Source organism: Nicotiana tabacum, chromosome 2 (genome assembly GCF_000715075.1).
Source record: "Nicotiana tabacum cultivar K326 chromosome 2, ASM71507v2, whole genome shotgun sequence".
Lineage (NCBI taxonomy): Eukaryota > Viridiplantae > Streptophyta > Magnoliopsida > Solanales > Solanaceae > Nicotiana > Nicotiana tabacum.
This window is the reverse complement of record NC_134081.1, coordinates 74,807,898-74,830,504: the sequence shown is the minus strand read 5'-3', so window position 1 is coordinate 74,830,504 and position 22,607 is coordinate 74,807,898. Positions and strand designations below refer to the sequence as shown.

General features: G+C 36.6%; 2 protein-coding genes across 2 annotated transcripts; one reads left to right on the top strand and one right to left on the bottom strand.

The window, feature by feature from the left end:
• Positions 1-10,102: 10,102 nt before the first annotated feature.
• Positions 10,103-11,826, top strand: LOC107784600 (uncharacterized). The gene is made up of 2 exons (XM_016605751.2): positions 10,103-10,992; positions 11,201-11,826. The coding sequence occupies exon 1, from the start codon at positions 10,280-10,282 to the stop codon at positions 10,934-10,936; it is 657 nt and encodes a 218-aa protein (XP_016461237.1). The 5' UTR covers positions 10,103-10,279; the 3' UTR covers positions 10,937-10,992; positions 11,201-11,826.
• A 292-nt stretch (positions 11,827-12,118) lies between these two features.
• LOC107784599 (THO complex subunit 3) lies at positions 12,119-18,575 on the bottom strand. Its single transcript, XM_016605750.2, has 11 exons — positions 18,380-18,575; positions 18,114-18,209; positions 15,293-15,422; positions 14,569-14,660; positions 14,156-14,224; positions 13,395-13,452; positions 13,186-13,285; positions 12,846-12,932; positions 12,685-12,763; positions 12,466-12,598; positions 12,119-12,393 (listed from the first exon to the last, which is right to left on the bottom strand). Exons 1-11 carry the CDS (start codon positions 18,443-18,445, stop codon positions 12,359-12,361), a joined length of 945 nt encoding a protein of 314 aa, XP_016461236.2. The 5' UTR covers positions 18,446-18,575; the 3' UTR covers positions 12,119-12,358.
• Positions 18,576-22,607: the final 4,032 nt, after the last annotated feature.

Genomic DNA, 22,607 nt, shown 5'->3' with positions numbered 1-22,607 from the left:
ATCGGAATCTATGATGTGAGCCCCACTATTAACGTTTGAGTTGACTTTCATATTTAATTAGGAAATCACTCGTATTTTTATATGGGATTGATTCCTATACTTTGTGTTGATTGTATAGAATTAATTGTGACTAGATTCGAGGCGTTTAGAGGTCAATTCGCGAGGCAATGGCATATTGGAATAAAGAATTTCACTATTTGAGGTAAGTAACATTTCTAAACTTGGAGCTGAGAGTATGAACCCTGAATATACGTGTTATGTAATTTGATTGGAGGTGACACATATACTAGGTGACAGGCGTGTGGGCGTGCACCATAGAAATTATGACGTAATTGATTCCGTGGAATTTATAGTAAAATAATCTAGGCATTATCCATGTACTATCATGTGTTAAAGAAATTGAGCTGAGAATCATCTTAAAAATCATGCTGAGGCTATATGGCGGTATTATTGAGACACACAAAGATCGTATTGCTGTTGAAGTATTTGTTTAAATTGTAAATTTCCTACTTAGTCATGTTCATCCAGTTGTGAGGGTATTTATGGGATCGAGTTGCACGCCTATATGCGTAATTTATAGATCAGGGCTGCATGCCACAGCATGCCTTATAGGCTTTATTGTTATGGGATCGGTCTGCACGCCACATCAGGCCAGATTGACTTATATTAGCGCTTGGGCAGGATCTGCCCCTCCGGAGTCTGACATACCAATAGTGAGCGCAGACACGATGACATATAAATATATACACATGCTTAGGTGAGGGACTTATGAGCGAGGCACCCACACAGTGCTGAGTGATTTTGTGTGTGTGTATGTGTGTGATGAAATGGGCATTTGAGGAAAACAACTTGAGTATGTCGAGGGCGAGAGTGTCTGGGAATATCATCGTGAAATCATTTATTTGACATGCATACTTGGCATGTAGGCATAGAGATCTACTTTCCTCATGTCATTTGATAATGAAATTCTTTATTATGGAAGAAAGTTTTTTTGGGGAAAAATCACAGTTTTCAAATTTACACATATTTTGGTGATTAGTGAAAATAATAGAGTTTTATTGTCATCTTTGAAAAATAATGTATATTTTTTCCGAAAATTATGAACGAACAGAACATCATATCTTGGGTTATTACTTGTATTGTTTTATTTATGTTATTATAAACTGTTTCCTGACTATTGATGATGGACTCTGACTTTTTTCCAAGCTCATCACTACTTTCAACCTAAGGTTAGGTTTGTTACTTATTAAGTACATATGGTCGATGTACTTATACTACACTTCTGCACCTTGCGTGCAGATGTTAGATGTTGATGTAGCTACGTACGTCGGAAGCTAGATCTAAAGATGTACCTGTGTTCCGGTTATAGCTGCCTCTTGTTCATAGTAGCTTTAGAATTTTTAATCTGTTCATGTATATTTCAAACAAATATTGTATTTTATTTCATATCAACTTTGTAAATACTAAATCTTAGAAGCTCATGATTTGTACTACCAGTCCTTGGGAAATGTGTTAAAATCGGTTATTTCGTCACTTATTTTATCAGTAAATTTCATTGAATTGGAGTTTTACAAATTAGCTTACCTAACGGGTTGGGTTAGGTGCCATCACGACTAACTGGATTTTGGGTCGTGACAAGAAAAGTTGTCAAGCAATTGGAACATGGCACACCTCAAGAAATACTATTGCTGAAGAATATCACCTATATTGGAAGTATGTGTAGCACTCTTTTCCCTTTCGTCTAATTTTTGTCCCAATTGGGTTTTTTGGCAAGGTATTTAATAAGGCAGCAACAGAAAGCATACTACGAAGAAAGGTTTCAAAAGAAGTAATAAGACCTTCTAATAACAAGGTACACAAGTGAAGAACCACTCCGAAACGGTTAGATAATCTTTTGCTCGGTAGCAAAGTTCCCACCGGGAAGTTAAGTTTGCTACCGAACAAAGGTTACCCGAACATTCACAAGTGAAAGCCAATAAGGGATTGTTAGATAGTCTTTGGCTCGATAGAATAAATTCCTAGGGGGAAGTGATGTTTGTTACCGAACTGAAGATTATCTAGCAATTCATTAGTGGTATCCTCGAAGGTGCAAAACTTACAGTGTTCAGATTCACATTCTTCGCATTCGAACACTGGGGGGGAATGATATGAGGATACGATAATAATGACTGCCACGTCGATCGAAATATGAAAACCGAAAACATAGTTGTATCATCGGAACCGAGGACTGCGCGACCAGCCCCGTAGAAATAAGTTGTACAAATAGCCACAAGAAATGGCAATTTCTTTTTAGCATAACGAATGATTATGTAATTTTTAAAAATGGAAGGAATAAAGTGAAGTACTTTTATTTCTATCTTGTTTCTTGTTTGAACGATGAATTAATTTTGTAATTTGAAAGTTAAACAAGTACTTCAAATGCTAGTACAGTAATAAATATGAGACGTCCTCTTCAAGAGCATCGTAAACATAAGAGGGCCCTCTCTTATGAAAACCCTCATGATAAAGGGTTGATTTCGGAAGAACTTGTGCCCGAAATCCAAATGCTTTCAGGGAAAAATACACCCAAATCCTTGCATAATCAGACGCAAACAGTAAAACTTGCGCAAAACACTTAAGCATAAAAGAACAGAAAGATTAAAACTAGCATAAATATTCAAACATAAGAACCCAGAAAGACTCATGCAATACTTGAGAAAAAGACATTTTTATTCACAATGAATGTGCCAAAGCGACACAAGTACAAAAGTTGGGAAAAGAAATTAAAAGCTAAGTTGCTGCATATCCGGAACCCGGAGGAAGAGAAGCATCCGCGCCCCGAGGGAAATGGTTAGATCCGTCGCCGGCTCGATATCTTGACCCTCATCATTTTGTCCCTCAACATATTCACCTTCCGGTTCCTCTTCAGTTCCCGAGGATTCAGAACCAGAAGAATCGAAAGCATCAGTCCTGGCCGGGAGACCCCTTTTAGCAGCTGACTCCAAGCTCACGGGCTTTAGCGATTTCGGCATCAAAGTCAATAACACCCGCGTTAGCCTCTTCTAAGGTTTTTGTCCTCATGTTGTACATAACATATGTTTTTTCAACAACAAGGGAAGTCGCTCGACACTTGAGTTCTTCTTTAAGTTGGTCAACCTTGGGAGAAAGGTTTTCCCGGGTGGATCTAACGGACTTGAGGCTAACGTCGAGTTTGCAGACAGTAGCACTGAAAAGTCTATTATGTTCAATGGTCTTCTTATACTTCTCCTCCAATTGGACATATTTTGCCCTGGAAGCAGCAAGCTCTTCAGTTTTGGAGTTCAAGGCTACCTCCAAACTAGTCATCTTTCAGTGGAGGCAGCCTCGCGATCAGATGCAGTAAGAACGACACTATGGATTTCAGCCCATTTGAACCTATCCTCTTCAAATTGAATCATCAGTGGGGTGATCTCTTGGCTAAGAGTCTCTATTTCTTACTCGTTTTGTTGCAAACAAGCCTCCAACACAACTGCCTCAACAGTTTTGGCTTCCAGTTCTGAGAGGGGAGCATCAGTTTGGTCCCGCTCAGCCAAAAGTTGATCCTTCTCGGAGGTAAGTTTTTCCTTTTCCCAAATCAACCTTTGCAGGCCCTCGTAAGCAAGGAAATTGGCCTGCGAAACAAGAAAGGAAAACTCAAAATACTACTAAATCAAAGATAGAAGAAATGACAAAGGAAGTGAAGAGTATACCGCTGCGGCGTAGTGCATAGCGTTATTCAACAAGCATTCTCTCGAGAGAGCCTGTATCTTTTCCCAATCTTTTTCTGAAGCCAAAGGCTTCAAATAGTTAGCAAGTTCCACCGACCGGGACAACAAATTTCATTAGGTAGAGACTGAGAGAGTAACATTCCTCCTCCTTTGTGGATATTCTAAGTAGGCAACATAATTTTGCCTCAAATTCCCATGAACTGGGAATTGAGAGAGAGAAACATCCTCTTCTCGGACAGATGCGGCCGGTGGAGATGATGTTGCAGTTGCTGATGGAAGAGTTGGTGAAGAAGGAGATAAAGTTGATGGCGTTAAAGGGTGAGAAGTAACTGCGGCAAATGCAGTGCTGGTTGTTGGGTGCTCGTCAACCAAAAATGGGAGTTGGAATTTTCCACCATCTCAAACTCCCCCTAGAGCGCTGAGGCATCGTCCTCGGTTGGTGTAACTAACTCAACAGATTGAGCAGTCTGTTGAGTTGAGGAATGTCGTTATCTTCCGTGTAGAGAAGACCCCTCCTCACTGGCTTCTCCATCATCATCAATCATCACGGTATCTATGACCAGCCCGGGCAAAGGGCTCATCACCATGACATCCGGAGATGACTCGGGGGCAGCATTATTCGCCCTCTTATTCTTTCCCCCGGCTGCGAAGGAACGCCTTCTTTTTGGTTGCTTGTTCTCCGGCTGGGGACTCCAGAAAGAAGCACTCGCACCAGAAGCAGACCCGGAAATGCCTGTATGTGAAAAAGCCTTCAGTAGCAGCCTCGCCGCATCAGCAGGATCAACCAAAACATCCTCCTCGGGGATGACAACTGAGCCCTGGGGTAGACCTATATTCAACAGGAGAGAAGGATCAAACAACTTCCTCATGAGAAAAGGTAAAGACAAGATGAGTTCAACTTACCATGATCTTTGGCCTTCCACCCGTATTTCAAGGATAATTCTTTTCACGTGCGGGTTCCGGGAGTAGTAACGTCCAAAATTTTCTAAACCCATTGGTCCAAGCCCTCAACCCTAGGGGGAACCCACCTAGTCCTTGAGACAGGTAAAGTAAGAAAAGTCAATAATGATGAAGAATAGTCTTTAACAGAAGAAGAAGAAAATGATAATATACTTACGAGTGCGGTTCCATAATTCGGGGAAAGACGTAGCCGAGTTCGGGATGATGTCACTGGTGGTGACTGAAACGAACCGTTCCATCCATCCATAGTCGTTATCATCATCCATGCTGGATACCACTGCATGGTGGCCTCGCTTGCTGAAGTTAATCATTCCCCCACAGAAGATTTTGGGGGAATAAAGGTTTATCACTTGAGATAAGGATAACCCATCTCCCGTTTCTTGGCACATGCACATAAGACAAGCAATCGTCCTCCACACGGAAGGACTCACTTGTGCCAAACACAATTGGTAGTGGAGGCAGAACTTCACAATAACAGAGTCAAGCTCTCCACTCAGAGAAAACGTCCCCAAAGTGAAGAGATACGTAAAACCTTTCTTGGGTAAGGTTACCCGCTACACCATATCAGGAGTGATAATGTCTAAATCCTGGTAATGGCAATCTTCCTTCACAACACGAATACTGGAAGGATGGATGAAAGAAGGGTATCTGCCAACGGCCCATGTACGGGGGTTAGCAGAAAGAAATTTCTCTTCGAAATCTTTAGTTGTGACGAGACTTCTGGGATAATGGTGCTCACTGTAGGAAGAGCAGCTTCATCGGCTTTGCTTTTGTTCTTTAAGAAACTAAGGTTTTTAGAAGAAGAAGCCATTTTATGTTAGAGAAGAAGAAAAAGCTTTTCTCTTATGAAGAAAATTAAAGAGAGATTGAAGAACAAAGTACAAGTTGAATTAAGAGAGTTTGAGAGAGTTTGGAGAATTATGAAATGTGAATAAAGGAGGTTGATGCGTATAAGTATCGGTTTAGGCGGCTAAACTCGTAGTCATAATTACCTCGATAGCCGACAAAAATTATTACGCGTGTTCGGGGCATTAAATGCGGAGAGACGTGTGTCTAATAAAGCGTCAGAAACTTTTCAGAGGGGGTCAGTAAAATTTTCGCCAAAAAAATATTTTTACCAACTTCCCGGTGACACAAAGTTATGCCAACAGAAAGAAGAGGGACTATCTGTATAGGGTAAAATATGTTATATTAAATGATCGCATGAGGAAGTGACACATGCAGCCGAAAATAGAGGATAACTGAAACCGAAGGCAACGATCTCGTCTGACACCTGAGAGAATGATACTCATAAAGATGAATTAAATGCTTGCCCCCGTAGCATTTAATAAAGAATATTATGCAGCATTAAGTACACTGCCCGTTACAAAGAATATGGCATTCATGCCCGCCTTTACACATTCTTCAATGACCCTTTTAATTGATATTAAAGAAGGGCTTGATCCTAGGACCTTGTTCCCTAGGTGCAACTATAATGAGTGGGCTCTATTATCATTGTAAGTGATACAAATTTTCTGAAAAACTTACGCTACTCTGTATTCAAAGTTTAATATAATTTTATCTTCTTACTTTTTGATTTCATTGTTGTTATGCCCAGAAGCACTGCTCTCTGAACTATATCTATGTTATTTCGTCTCTATCTCAAGGCTAAGTATTGCATATTTATCTAATTCTTCTATTATATCAGGATTAAATTAATCCACTTATCTAGAAACCACGTATAAATTTAACTGTACCGTTTTACGGATAAATATACTCTACGATAGAACTGGGTCTATGCGTAAACAGAGTCATATCACCAAAATATTTCCCATTAGCTTTCTGCATTTCAATTCTCCTTCAAGTTGCTATTTCTATGTACTCAAACTATGTATCATGTATTCATTTAAATTAGGCAAAATATTTTTAAATCCCCCTAAATTTGGCACGCATTATTTGTTATATCCTTGAACTATCTATGGTCTTAATTACCCCCTATACTTGGTTATTCGATAAATGTTACCCCTTTGGACGATCTCATCCCAGGAAAGTGGCATGCACTCGCCTGCCACATGAATTTTTCTGTCTGTGACATTTTTTTTTGAAAAATAAAATATAATTTTTCCTTTTTAAGTATGTTACTTTTTAAATATTTTTTTCGAATAAAATTTATAAGAAAATATGACTAGAACTACATTATTTAGGCTAATTTTTTTTATTTGGCTAAAAAAAATAAAGTTATAGTTATTCTTTTCTGAATTTGACCTGAAAATAAAGATTTATATAATTGAAATAAATAGTCAAGGCATCTAAAAAGTTATAAAAAATATATAGTTTGAACTTTATTATTTTGGCTATAATTTTTTATATATTTCTAAATTATGGTGCTCTAAAAATATGTTTTTTTTTACATATTTTACCTGAAAAATTAAAAATACACAGTTGAAATAAATAGTCATTGCATCAAAAGAAGAAATTAAAAACAGCGTACAATTGCAAGTTCATTATTTTGGCTATACTTTTTTATTTAGTAAAAAACAATGGAGCTATATTTTTTATTGATTTGACTTGAAAATAAAAATACATAATTAAAATAAATAGACATTATATATAAAGAAAAAAATAGAAAATATACACAACTGGTACTCCATTATTTTTGCTAAAAGTTTTTTATTTGGCCCTAACAAACATTTTACAAATTCGTCCAAAAAAAAAATGCAGTTGGAACAAATAGACATTATATCTTAGAAAAAAATTAAAAAGAATAAAAGTTCGAGTAAAGTCCATATTGTATGTTAAGATGGAGCAAGAAGAAATACATAGTTATATATGATTATATGACAATTAAAAGTTAAAAAACAACCTATTTGAATGCTGATTTTTTAATTTTTCTTCACTCCCACGCGTTCCACATCAATGTCCAGGGAGGCAATGGCTCTCAAAAGGCCAAGTTGAGAGGTTAATTAAGACCACGAATAGTTTAGGGTGTAACTAATAATCCGTGCAAAATTTAGATTTTTTAGGTATTCTGCCTTTAAATTACTATGAACATTATATGTTGCAACACTTTAGCAGTGGGCTTAAAATTTTATACAAGTGAGTTTTGACTATATCCCTTTTCTTTTCTTAAAGAAAAAATACATAAGTTCCACCCTAAACTTGTCCTAAAAATACGGTTACACACTTGAACTTTACGGACGTCTTTTTACCCCTTATTTTTGATTGAAGTGCATTAATTATCCACCTTAGAGCTGGTGTGGCAGAAAGAGTAGTTACACTTTCCTGATCGAGCGTGGCTGGCAAAAAAAATAAGTAAAATGAATTAAATTTTACAAATATTATTTTTAATTAAATTTAAGTTTTTCTTAATCTTTTCGTTTTATTTTTTATTCGTTTTTCCTCTCTACTCTTTCACTTTCTTCCTTTTTTTCTTCCCTGCAATTAAAAATGACCTAACTTTATGAACCAGGAAGGCAACAACAAAAATTACCTCTATCATATTTTTCCAAACAGACCTTTGTTGTTCTGAATCTGTTTGAAACTCCCTTTTAAGTAGTATTTGATAGATGAGAAGAATCTTGAGTAGCAATAAAAAATGGGTACGACATTCAACTGGTGAAAGCTACAAAATTCTATTGTTAATACAATAGCTATATCTGACAGCATCGTTGATATTAAGTTAGAAGGTTTTGACAGAAAAAAGAGGAAGAGACAAAACGGGAAGGAAAAGAAAAAAAAAAGTAAAGCAATTGGGTTTGGCGAAAACTTTCGCTAAAAGACTGTTAGCAAAAACTGAAATAGTCTCACATAAATCCATTTACAAAGATTAAAATTTAAGATATAGAAAGAAAATCAAGTGGATCTTGATTTGGGATTTGACCATGGATGAATGTCACTTTAGAGAGGATATGTGTTGAGTGTGTGATGAAGGTCCCACTACTGGTGTATATTATGTGTTATGTTGTGGTCAAATTAATTTAGAGAAATGGAGGATGGTGAGATGTTGGAGATTTGGAAGAGGAAGAAACATAAGAATTCTCACATAGTGTGGAATGAAGGGGCAGTTGAGTCTCTAATTTTGACATTCAAATTTAATAATTTTAATATCTTGATGTAAAAAATTATATTAGAGAGAAGGAAAGTAACGGAATAAAGTTTTCTTAGGCAGTTGAGCTTTGGTATTTAATGGCGGAATATGAATGATGATGGGTGCTATAGAAAAGGGAGGAATGATGGAAGATGAAAGGGAAAAATGCAAAAGGAAAAACAAAGGAAAAAAGAAAGAAAAAAAGTTATGGCATCTACATGGTTCTGACGTGGCAGGAGCATGTGTAACATTGCCTAGTACAAAAGTGATTCTTTATTTTTTGGGAGATAATTAATGCACTTCGATCAAAAATAAGAGGGTAAAAGTACGCCCTTAAAGTTCAGGCGTGTGACCGAGTTTTTGGGACAAGTTTAAGGTGAAACTTATGTATTTTCCTTTTCTTAAATTATTTATAACCCTGACCTCAAAATAACATCATTTTGAGACAACTTTATTTATTTTAATGGTTCGGTTCAAACTTGGTGACTTTCTTCTCATTCAAGAATAATAGACTTTTTTATTAGACTTTTTATTAGTATATTAGACTTTTTTATTATTATCATGAAGTGGTTGTCATATTTAGATCCTTGAAAGTAAGAAAAAGTTTTCTTTGGCTTATACTTTTAAACGTTATATTCTACTATCATTTTGATATGAGAAATTTAAAATTTACAGCTAACATACATTCTATTTACTTCAAAATCAAATTGACCCTCGATACCTTTTTCCACCAAAATTGACATCAATAAGCGAATTATATGGATTAAAGTTAGTTTATGCGAATTTTAAAATGTAATAGTAGATTAGTTATTATTTTAATTAAATTATCAATTAATGATTATCAAGAAATTTATATATAATTACTTAATAAGTGATTTGATTGTCTAAATACCTTTTTATAACGTCGGTGCATAGAACTTAAGCTAAAAAATATATTTCATAACTATTGATTATTTTATTAAGTTTATATTTTACGCATTGATAGTGTAAAAAAGTCTTTATACAATCATATCACTTATAAAGTAATTACAAATTTACAACTAATCTTTGTGATAAATATTACAATTGGTAACATGATAAAAATACTAATTAGCCTACTATCACAACTTAAACTACAATGTTAGCATTATAATATATAAACATATCCTAAATCCTGAAAAAAAAACCTTAAATCCTATTGTATTTCCATTTATCTAATTATCTCTCCATGATCCAGAAAAGAAAAGAAAAATCTCCCAATGATCCGACCGTTGGGGTTGCCACCGATGACCAAAAAAAGTGACCGTTGCAACCCTCAGATATTCCACATTAGTTTAAATATCTAGATATCTCCCTCTATTTCGGACATCAAAACTTATCACAATCTTCTTGTGCTCTAACTGCAATTTGCTCAAAGCTCTCTAATTTATCTATTTGCTCACAGATCATTCTGAAAGCTTTCTTTATTTTTCTTATTGCTAGTGTTTTTTCAATTACTGTTACAATTAGTTTCATTTTCCATTTTTCCCAAGAAATCATTTTCCATCAAATGGCAGAAACAAAGGAATGCCACGTTATCGTCGAAATCCCAGTAGACGAAGAGCATCAAAATAAACTTGTTTGTGCAATTCAACATCACCCGTTAACGGAAATCTCAAAAAGCCCAGGTCATCTCTTACTTCTCAAGCTTTGGCAAAGAGAAGAGGATCTCTCTGGCCGCAGAATTGCGGCCAAAGAGACCCGAATGGACAGCATTCGAAGAGAAATATTTCAACTTTGTTGTTTCTTCTTTATATTTCATGCACTTTTCTTTACAATTTTATTCACATCTATTTCCGAAGACAACCACCATAATAATGTCGCGTGCCACAAATGGTGGATCCCATCAGTGGTATCAGTTTGCACTTCATTTTTTATTGTGTTTTTGGTACAGTTGAAACTTTACAGGTTTTGGAAAGTGTCGAAACAGTTGCAAAGGGAGAGAGGGGATGGTAGAGCACTGACGAGGTGCATTCAAGAATTGAGAATGAAAGGGGCGAGTTTTGATCTGTCAAAAGAACCACAGATTGGGAATAAAATGAAGAGCTCTAGTGTGGAGATCAAATGGAAGCCTTTAACTTGGTTATCTCAATATGTAGTAACCATTTGTCTTATTTGTTTCACAGGATTGGTGTTCCCAGCTTCTAGGCTCGTCCTCTGCGCTTAAATCAGCAATTTGGACTCTAGAAAAGTTGCTCCTTGCTCGGGCAGAAAAAAGAAATGGTAAAAATTTTATTCTTTCCATTAACTTTTGGTTGGAAAAAGTCTCACCCACCTTTCATATTTCAGCTAATTTTAGGTACCAATACCTCCAGCTTTATGATTTAGAGACCAAAGCAGATCCCCTATAGTTTCATAGTATGTGTCCTGCTCATAGCAAAGTGTGATATCTATTTCATTCTTACCTTTGTTTGTTTCTGGTTTTTTTCAGGGGGATAGATAGATTGAGAAGTCCCAGCAAGGTTTCTGCAAATGTAAGATTGAGAAGTCCCATCTCCTACATACAGAGTGGACTGGCTGGAAAAAGAATCCAAAAGCATCACATGGCAAGAACTGATTGGTCTTCACAATAGATGGAGATGGGAAGTTTTAAGGAAGGGCCCTTAATTGCATATTACTACAAGGAAGGGTACTACTAACTAGTAACTAGCTAGCAGTGGTCGAAAGAAGAAAACATGGGCTGCTGAACCTATGCTAGTGCTTGGAATATCAGGCTCACTGCCTACTGCAGGAGAATGAAATGGTGCATAGAGCATGATTGAATGTTTTTGGTTGAATTTGACTTCCATGATCATCATAATCAAGATGAAGCCCGACCTCAAAGAGGATGGCCTGCACATATTGTTAGTTAAAGCCACATTGAGGGAAATGGGCCATCTTCAAGATCACATTCAGACCTAGAGAAGGGTTTTTTATAAACTGTAAAGGACTTCTAAGTTAGATCCTAACTATATAACATTAGCACTCTTTTGTGAGGTAAGGCATAGTTCCCCCTCTCTATGTACTTCATTTCTGCCATACATTTAAAATCCCAACAATAGTTCTGATTGCCACGTATTTTTGTTGGTCATTTTTAAGAGGAATGTTTCTCTTTGACATCATGTTCTGCCTCAGATGGTGCTGCTATAACAATTTTTTTACTTAACTTACAACATGAACAAACTACGCCCCTAATTTCTTAATAGAACAAGTACCAGCCATCGGAACCCTACATATGCTTTTTCACCACTATTCGATCGTGCTGCAATGACATTAGTGTAAGAACTTGCTCACTGTCAAACTGCAAAATTGTGACAGTGATCAACAGAGAAGGGCCCAGCTCTGTTGAGTGCTTGTAATATGAGCCTACTTCCAGAGTTTAAGAGCAATCTTTACTTGCAGATGCATACAGCAATATCCCTTATTGATCGGTAGATCTGGGAATATCAGGAGGTGTAAGGACTACTTGAGTTTCAAGTAAATAAACAAAAATACATATGAGGATTAAATAGAGACTTTCACTGGAACTGGGAATACAAGGTGTAAGGTTCCAGTGCTCTGACGTCTCTTTCATCTTAAAAGAAGAGAAAAAAAAAGATTTTTCCTTGCTCTACGCACTCTCAAAGCCAAATATGCGAAACACACCTACATGGAAGAAATAAAATTATCAGCCTCAAAGAAAAAGGTCAAAACTTTCTTAAGCCAGAAAAGGCACACCTTCATCAGCCTGGTACTTATTTTTGTCATCCCCAGCATAGGCAAGCAAGTTGCATTTAGGATTCCATTCCACACTGTTCATAGCAGCACGACATGGAATCTGGTGAACAGACCGTCCAGTTTGGACATTAGCCTGTGGCAAATAATGGCTAAGTTGCTGAGAAGGTCAAAAGAGAATCACTATGCAGAAGAGACAATAACTGGTTCTCGAGTACATACAATGTCAATAAACAAATCTTCACTAGCAGAGGCAATGTAGTCTCCTGTGTTATTGAAACTTATTGTCCTAACTGGACACCTGAATAACAAAAATCAGCCGCCTGTTGTCGGAAACTCCTGTGTAATAATCAGGACGAATAGCTTACTTGAGGAGAACTTACTCAAGTTTTGTAAATGTTCGAAGACAGAGCATGTCCTTAATGTCCCAAAGGCTGACCAATGAATCAGCACTTCCAACAGCAAAATATCTGTAATATTGAATCAAAAGACGGTATAATTAGTTTAGAGGAAAATTCCTAACTCATGGTCTGAAAATCATGCGCATGGTCCTTCAAGTCTTCAACAAGAGCCTTATTGACATCATAGTGCGAGCCCCATGCATGCTCCTTCGAAAAAGCCTTTATTGACATCATACTAGACTTGTCTGAGACCTCATTAATTTTCATTTAAACCATAGCACGAAGGCAACACGCAAATTTACTTGCAAAGTATCAGGCACACCTTCCTAGTGGGTCAATTGCAATGCAGTAACAACCAGCTGTGTGAGCCATAAGTGTGTCAACAGGTTGTAGAGTCGGATAAGATAAGACTTCCACAGTTCCTGTATGACAAGCAGGAAAACTTTATTGAGAAGAGTTCATATTGGCAACAAAAGCTTTTTCTTGCAGAATGCCAGCAAAGCAACTGCCATCTCATTAATTTGTACTCACCATTTCCAGTTGTAAGAAAGAACATATCACCACTCATGTTCCATGCAATCTCATTTACCTGATGAGGCAAAAGTGTTAAAGAATTGGAACTCTGGGGAACTCACAAAAGTGTAACAATATGGAATACATCACGCCAATTGACCGAGTAGGAATATGACCCAATGCATCAAGCAACTACTCTTTGCAACTAATTACTTCAAGAAAAAAGGCCCGTTACATGGTAAAGGAAGCAAGCATGAAACGAACAGAGATAATGAGCTTCAGCAAATTAGAGTTAAAGACTTGTCCTGAGAAGAAGAAGCATTTATTTGCCCATGCTTGAAGAGCATCTCTAAATTTAAGAGGAAATGGTTATTTATTCATACCACAAGAACAGCAAGTTAGGAGACAAATACATGCACCTACATGATTTTTCTACATAAAGTAATTGTCAATACCCCCTTGGAGGGGAAGAGAAGATGAGACCTAAAAAGAAGAAAAATTGATGCTGTGTGACTTCAAGTCTTCTTTTAGAATGTCCAGCAGATACTCCGACTCTTAGTTATACTACAGCAGAGTCAAAACTTGCAGCAACACATCTGAGAAATTCGATTCAATTTGAAACACTTGCAACACAAAGGAAAAGCCAACAGTAAGAGACAGAGATGGACCAAACGCAATAGCCTTTATACCAGCACATCACAAGTCAAGTTATAATAACTTTTGATAACCTACTACATGGGCTTATAAATAGGCTTAAGCTTAGTTGGGGGAGAGACTACCTCGTAATTAAACTTGCGCTTATGAATAGGCTTAAACTTGCGAACATCCAATATTGTTAGCTCATCATCCTGCACCACATAATTCACCAAATTGATTTCTGTGATACGTAAATAATAGGGAACTCCATAGAATTCACCAACAAAACTCATCATAAAATATGAATGATATAAGTACAGGCAATAGAAAGAGACGAAGAGTTACTTATGTAGCATATCTGTATTCCCAGCAGTCTTTGTGCTGGAGTTTTTATAATATCACTATACCTTTCTCAAAAAAAAAAAGGGAATTTCTGTGTCTGCACACTCATTCTGACTACATAAATATCTAGAAGCAGTTAAAACTTAAGATGATAGAAGCAAGACGCAGTTGCTGATTTTAGGCATTAATAAGTGATAAGAGAAATAATGAGTACCCTGTTCCCAACAGCTACATGTGTCCCATCAGGCTTGTAAGTGATATTGATATTTTCCCCGCTAAGCTCAACTTGCTGTGAGCATTTCCCACCTGCCAATTGGAGACCAAATGTGTTAGCATCTGCAACACCCTCGCAATTTGACAGAAAACAAGGCTGTGAAAGTTCACGAAGAGTTACTTAATTCATAGCCCCCCCCTCAACCTTACAGTAATACTATTTGAGGAGTTCTTGGAGGGAGGGAGTCGAGGGTCTATCGGAAACAGCATCTCTACCCCAGGGTAGGGGTAAGGTCTGCGTACATACTACCCTCCCCATACCCCACTAGTGAGATTATACTGGGTTGTATTTGAGGAGTCAAATTTTTCATATACTTTTTAAACATTTTTATTTATTATAAATTGTAATTTATCGTACTTTTTATCTATTTTATGATCATGTTAAATTTCCTCCCCAAAATATTACAAAATTGAGGTCTGAATTAAGACAAAATTAGAAAGGTTTGGCCATCATACTCAAGACCCCTTCATTCTTTTTTAAACGGAAGGAGTAATATTATGGGGAAAAACATAAGCAGATACTAAAGGTTACACCTTTTAGGCTAACAAACAGACATAGGCTCTTATACCACTGCATTTTGAAATTCCAATATCTCATTATTTCATACAGTACTCTTGAGCAGTTGATTAATGCTGGTGTAGAATAATATGAATAATAAACTTACTACGAGCATCCCATAATCGAACTGTCTTGTCACCAGATGCTGTAGCTATCAATTCCGCATGTTTGGGATCCCAACACAACTGGTCCACACTGTCAGAGTGACCCTTTAATTCAACATCTTTCACCTTACCCTGCAAAGAGCTATCAGAGACTTGGAGGGTACTCGGACATAATAGGTTTCATACTCCACATCCCAGGAAATAGAAATGACTAGAATATTGCAATGAAACATAAAGAGGGAGCAGCGATTTTAGGGTAGTCATTTGTATGATGACAAGCTATTAAAGCTCTAGGTTTTTGCAAGCAAAGGCAAAATATCGTACAATTTTTCAGCGAATTCCAAAATTGAGTAACTTAGAATTTGTGACTATGAAACAAGATAAAAGTAAGTTTATAGCCTTGATACAGAGAAATGAGACATGTTCTCATTAGAGTTATATGGTACTCGAATTCTTGCATGCACTATCATAGTATGTAAGTTTATCCTCCCTCCCTCCCTCACTCCCTCCCTAATTAGAGTTATATGGTACTCGACTTTGTTTCATAGACGTTCCAGCTTGCATGCACTAACATAGTATAAGTTTATCCAGTCTTGCAAACTCTCTCTCTCTCTCTCTCTCTCTATATATATATATATATATATATATATATATATATCTGTCAGAACAGTGTGTATAGAGTTTTTGGCTTGTGAGCACTAACATGGTATCTGTGGTTTTCTATTGACAATAAGTACAGCCTTACCTCCTTCTTCCTAAATGAGTGAAAAAAAGCATTCCATTTGCAAGTGCATAGTATGATAACCTACGGGAGAGATCTTCCCACGAAAACCCATCTTAAACTTTTTTTCAATTTTCTACTTTAGCAATATTTTTCCCTCGTGTAGTCCGGAGCATTTCTGCATCTTTTCACCCATTCTCCAATTTCCTCCAATTCAAGAGTCTCTGCATATCTAAAACATTGAAGTCACATGACCATGAATACCTTCTCACTAGCCCTAATAAGAAATTCATCAAGTCATATCCAATAGGTCAACTACAAACAACATTGATCTAGTTCAAGATTACCCTTGCTATATATGTTGGAGCAAATGTTCACGCAAAAACTGCATTATGTCTTCAAACTTCATGGCAACAACTTCGTAGAATTGGCCACATCAGGAAGAGGATAACAATTTTAGCATGTATCTTCCATCAAGTCTATCTACATGTACGGTCGCATCATAAAAGAAGTTCAACTACTGCCTGGCCAATTCATCACTTGTCTTGATAACTCTTCACTCTTTCTATCCTCATAATTTTCTGCAAATATCAACTGAAAATTCCTTGTGTGTCCCTAAATACAAATGATCCTTTCAATTAGTATTCAGTACAATTTTCTTGATACCAAAAGATTAACTTTCAACCATGTTAGACCATTCTGCTCCTTTTTCAAATTGATGTTTGTACCGTAATGGGCGAGTAATTTTGTACAACCTCCTCGCATCTTTCCTAAGCAGGCATGTATCAACTTCTCAGAGCAGATTCAATGTTGTACAAAAACTTTTTCATCCAAATGAAAGAGAGATGAACATGCTTATTAAGAAAAAACAATGAATAGAGAAAGAGAGAGCGAGCAAGCCTATTAATTTGCAATAAAATCTGCCCCTGCTTCTACAAATAAAGCACCAATTAATCTCGAACTTTTGGTACCCTCTATATTATTGTTTTTGCCAGAAGAATTTGTAATGCAAGTTGAATGTGCAAAAGTTGCAGATGGCTCTGGAGAAACCTCAAAAATACCTTTTCCCCATAAAACTATTTGTGGTATTCCAACTTAAGAGAAGACCTCGCAATCAAGAAACAAAGTGAAGTAACCAAAATTCTTTTCTTTAGCTTCAACTTCTTATCATTTTTTCCTTCATTACTTTCCCATTTGATGCAAGGCACAAAAAGCTACTCTGTCTAAGTTTGACACTTTAGTCTGTTACCCAATTGCATACCTAAATCTAAATTATGCTGATATATAACACCCTTTAATAGAAGGAAATTGTCTATCACAGGAGAAAAAAACAGAGGTGAGGCTGAAACCAATTTGAAAGACCTTGTGTGTTTCTTGTAATCAATCCCACCTCTAAAAACAGCAAATAGTTGTCAATCTCAAACAAGTTTTGTCTCCAGAACTTTCCACTTAAACAGAAATTGGCATGGAAATTATATGGAACACATGTATCGAAATTATATGGAAATTCGATGTAAGACTGGGTCAGTGTCAGCCTAAGTTCCTAGATTGAATTCAAGAAAATTGGAAATCCTTTTGCTAAAAATATTTCTTTATACCTTTTCACAGCTGCTTCATTTTTATTTATCATCAAACCCCACTCTATGTATCATTAGCCTTGACATTGGAATTGGACTTCTTCTACACGTAATCATATATGTTCCATCATGCACTGGCATACTTAATGAAGTGATCAAGAGGGCAAAGACTTTTATCTTGCATAGCTGTACTATCCAGTCTTTCCTCACTTTCACCAAATCAAACCAAACATTGACAGATGTGACGGGAGTGAAAACACAAGTTCTGCACTCTAAACAAAGTAAATAATCTCATCTTAACTGATTTAAATGTTCCCCGTCGCCTAAATTCATCTGAAGTTTGTCAGTTTGAACACACCCAGCTTCACATTTCAAATTATTGATAATGAAATCAGGTCCTAAAACAAGTAGAATAGTCCAAAAGCAGAGAAGATTGGCAAAAAAGGCAACAATAACATAAAGTAGACTTTTCTGCAATTTGTAAAGTTGAATGAAAACAAAAAAAAATGAAGTCAAGAAGCTTACGTGGCCATGGGGCTCAATATGCCAAATACGAGCAGTTTGATCCACAGAACCTGAGGCAAGTTTGGTGCCACTGCAGTTCCATGCCACCGAATGCACCTTTATTCCATTCAAATAAAGATTTTAAGAAAAAAAATATAGAAGATATCACATAGTCAAATCATTTATAATTTTAAGGAACCCCAATTTCAGAAATAGGACAAGTGAAGTTGGGGTTCTTGTTGTTAACAATGAAATGCTTGGAGAGAGAAAACGGAGAGAGATAAAACCTTCTTCTTGTGTCCCTGATATTCTCTGCTATGGAGGTTTTTGAAGGGTATTGTTGTTTCCCCCATTACTCTGCTCAGTTGCTACGGTCGCTTCACTTCGCTCGGATTTCTTTCTTTTCCGTTTCTAAGAAGACATAGGAGACGACATCCACTATAGTCGTTTACTTGCTAGCCTTGTCCACTACAAGAATATGTATAATATTTTATGCCGAATAAAATGTGAAATGTTATACGAGTAAAGAGTTATGTAGCGGCAAAAGCAACGAGTTTTCTCAAAGAGGTTCAAACTTAGAGAGAGAGAGAGTAAAAAAAAAAAATTCGATAAAAGGTATTTTACCTCTAAAATTGATATTTTACCTGTATATGTAGTATAATTTTTTCGATAAAGGTTGGTCAATTGACCACCCTAATCAAAGTGTAGCTTCACCCATGGTTGATGTTCGGCTAAAAGTGTATATTTTTGCATGAGAATTGCCTTGCATCTTGTTCTTCTATTGTTGATTTTAATGTGTGTTGTGACGAGCTGAATATAATTTTGGTGTTTACATATATAGGAATCGATTAGAAGTGAAATAAAGTAAATGTGCACGAATTGAGGTTAAAATGAAAGACAAATGAAGGAAGTACAATGCCTATGCTACCGCATTGCAGTGGTTGGGGCGCCGAAGACACAGAAAAAGAGAAGGGCTTAAGGCTAGCGTACAGGCCAACGCATTGCAATGCTTGGGACGCCGAAGACAAAAGAAAAAGAGAAGGGCTCAAGACTAGCGTCCAGGCCCACGCATTGCGAAAAAGGCCAGCGTCCACGATAGAGCACTGCAGTGCCCATGCCACTCACTTCTGGGATTTTTTCTACCGCAACTTGAACGTCCTGACTCGTATAAAAATATTTCTAAACCTAATTTTTGAGGAGTTAGACTTTAGAGGCACAAAACACATGCTTGGAGCAATTGCTAGAGCAAGGATCATCAAGTTTTCTTCTCTTAATCTTTTCTTAGTAACTTCATACTTCAAAACTCTTGTGTAATTGTGCCATGACTCTGTGGCTAAGTTCTATAATTTTAGGATTGTAGTTAGCCGTGAATATTGATGTTTCATTGTTATTTTCTCCTTTGTGCATAATTACTTGATTGTTTGGCCAACAATTAGGTTATATCAACTATCTCTAATATGCTTGAGAAAGCCATTTTTAGAATAAAGAAGAGTTAAAGAGAGTGTGATCTTACCCCTAGGTTTAGGGGAGGATTTTTGTGGTTAGGATAAGAATATACCTAGTCAATGTGCTTAATTAAATATTGTGATCATAATGCATTCTATAGGAATATAGACGTTGATTTATCTTGGGTAGGCAAGAAGTAATTCGATAAATACTATTAGTAAAGATAATCCAGTTAATTAGTAATTATAGAAAATTCAAGGATCGGTAAACCAACCACAACTCTAGAATATTTATCTCTACTGAAGTGAATCTTAAGAATAATTCTTTGTTGTAGTAGTTTTATTTGTTAATTTACATCCTGCAAAAGTAGTTTAGTAGCAAATATTCAATCTTGGTAACTCGATTAGATTACGAAAATTTTAGTTAAAATAGTAGGTAGTTAATGTTAAGTCTCTGTGGGCTCGACACTCTATTCATCACTTTATTACTTGTTCACCACGTATACTTGTGTGTGCATTTGAGAGCAATATATTTTTGGCACCGTTGCTGGAAATTTCAGAATTATTTGATTTACTAGTTTTAGCTTTTATTACGTGTTTAGTCAAGTCTAATTCTTCTTTTGATTGCGTGACTACTTCTCAGCAATTTTGTTTGAATGCAGCGGGTTAGAAGCCAAGACATACTTCAAAACTTTAACCCAGAACCCGAGAGAGCATTTTGCAGAGGGTTGAGGGAGGCAAGAGCAGCTAACAATGTTCAAACACTCATTCAACTACTTGTTGAGATGGCGTATGCACAATCACTACCGGTACAAGAGGTGGCTATTTCTAGCATTGTTAATGTCATCTTTAGTATCGTTAATCCCAGGATCACTGGCACTTTGAGTTTAAACAGAGGTTGCCATATGAGGATCCCTAACAACACATTCTTATCTTCCTGGAGATCAGCGATGCTTACATCACAAATGGAGTCATATCGGACTATGTATGACTCACACGATTTCCTTTCTCTTTATTGGGTGAGGATAAGCAATGGTTGAAGGATGAACTAGTGAACTCTATTATATTATGGAATGAGCTCGTAAGTTCTTGGCGAGATTTTCTCCATCTTTTAGAACACTAAAACTGCAAAGATCCAAAGTGAAATAGCCGTCTTTAAACAGAAAGAGGATGAGTCGCTTTATTCCACTTTCAAGAGGTCCAATAGACTACTTCGGGATTGTCCACATCATATTCAGACTAGTGAGGTCTTGCTCATACTTTTATCTAGGGTCTTCATCCGGAGACAAAGATTATGGTAGATGCTGCAGTAGGAGGTCAAATGTTGGAAAAGTGTTTTGATGAGATCTACACACTCCTGAATAAGTTCTCTAAGAGTAATCCATACTGACAATGAGAAGCAAGTAGACACACAATTCATAAGGTTGCGGGGTACTTGAGTTGCATGTTGTTTCAGCACTATCAATACAAGTGTCTTTGTTGGCGAATCAATTCAACAAAATATCTATGGTTATGAATAAATAGTAGGTCCAACCGATACACCAAGTACAATCATTTTGTGAAGTACGTGGAGAAAGCCACACAAGTGATCTATCCACAGTTAATCTAGAGTTGGTCTATTTTATTGATGATCGCAAACACACAAGAAAACTTATGCTCGCTAGTCAAAGATAGTATAGTAAAATTATCCTCTCCACAGGGATTGGATTTAAACAATAAATTATGGTTTACTGCTATTCAGGATGGTCAACACTTTGATTTGAGGTAATTTCTAACTACAATTAACTACTAAATTAAAAATTACGACTAAGTAGACTTGATCATAGAGAATGAGAGGGTTGAGCTAAAACGGATTGTAAGCAATATGTGAAATAAGGATTACAAGAAGATATGTGTAAAATAGCTATTCGGGATCTAACTCTGATTAAATTCACTTTGAATGTTCTAATGATTATCACATATTTACTCGATGATTAGTTCAATCATAAAGTCAAGACTTCTCTCTCGATTAAATTTGAACTCAACAAAGTAAACTAATATAAAGTACTGTGAAGATATGTACGAACACGTTAATGGACTAGTCTTTTGAAAAACGACTCTCAAATATTCTCTTAACTTGGTTTAATCAATAATTCAAAAAGCTCTTTCGATTACTTAGAAGAATCACTAAATAAAACCAAAAAAATAATGCAAAATTAATCACCAAAATATTTCCTCTTTCGATTAAAAGGACCGGTGAACAAAGCTGCAATCAATTCAAAGCTCCAGCATGCATTCAAACAACTAAATCAGAGTTAAATCTATAATTAACAATCAAAACACCATATCCGTCAAAAATTACGATAAACTACTTCATAACAGTAGAAAAAATCATCTTAAAATGGTTCAAAGATATAGGTAACATCAACGTTAATGATTCAATACAAACTCCCGTATTGCATCGATTGTTGGTTGAAGCCTTGATGAAATAATGTGTCTCCTTGCCTAGGCCCCTCAATTCCTTCGTAGGTCCAAAGTCCTTTAAAAATCATATTTTTGATGTATTTATACCATACATGAATGGGTCCGGGCGAAAATCCCCTTTTCAAGCCGAAGTGGGAAAACTGGGCTTCCAAAATACACAGGCGTGATGGGTCTCACGGTGTCCCATGCACCGCGCTTGTGGGATTTATCAGAGGGGCAATTATATGTCAGGCATGCTATTTCTGCACCACCAAGCCGCGCCTCGTGGTGCCCCATGAGGCGTGGTAGTGCAATTTTCTTTGCTCCGGAATTTTTCTAACTTTTAACATTCAGACTTGGTCCTCGACCCCTAAACGTGATCTCGGTTTTCTTCTTTGGGCTTCTACTCAGCCTTCAAAACTCCAATATGTCCATTTTAACTCCAAAAGTTCTTCCTAATGCGATATCACATCCTATAAAGCATAACATACGTAATAAGCACAAGTCATTATCGATTAGGCTCAAACACAAATAAAGTACTGTAATTTGAATGCAAAATTTAACTAAAACTTTGAGTTCCTAGTCTTACATAATTTGTGAGTAATGCTAATAGAGGCCAAGCGAATTA

What these genes read in the sequence shown, in the direction of transcription:
- LOC107784600 (XM_016605751.2), top strand. Translation starts at nt 10,280, where the DNA reads ATGGCAGAAACAAAGGAATGCCACGTTATCGTCGAAATCCCAGTAGAC.
- LOC107784599 (XM_016605750.2), bottom strand. Translation starts at nt 18,445, where the DNA reads ATGGGGGAAACAACAATACCCTTCAAAAACCTCCATAGCAGAGAATAT. An exon ending in TCGATTATGGGATGCTCGTA is followed by an intron (nt 14,661 to 15,292) that starts GTAAGTTTATTA and finishes TCCAATTGGCAG; the next exon opens with GTGGGAAATGCTCACAGCAA. An exon ending in AAGATTTGTTTATTGACATT is followed by an intron (nt 12,599 to 12,684) that starts GTATGTACTCGA and finishes TATTTGCCACAG; the next exon opens with GCTAATGTCCAAACTGGACG.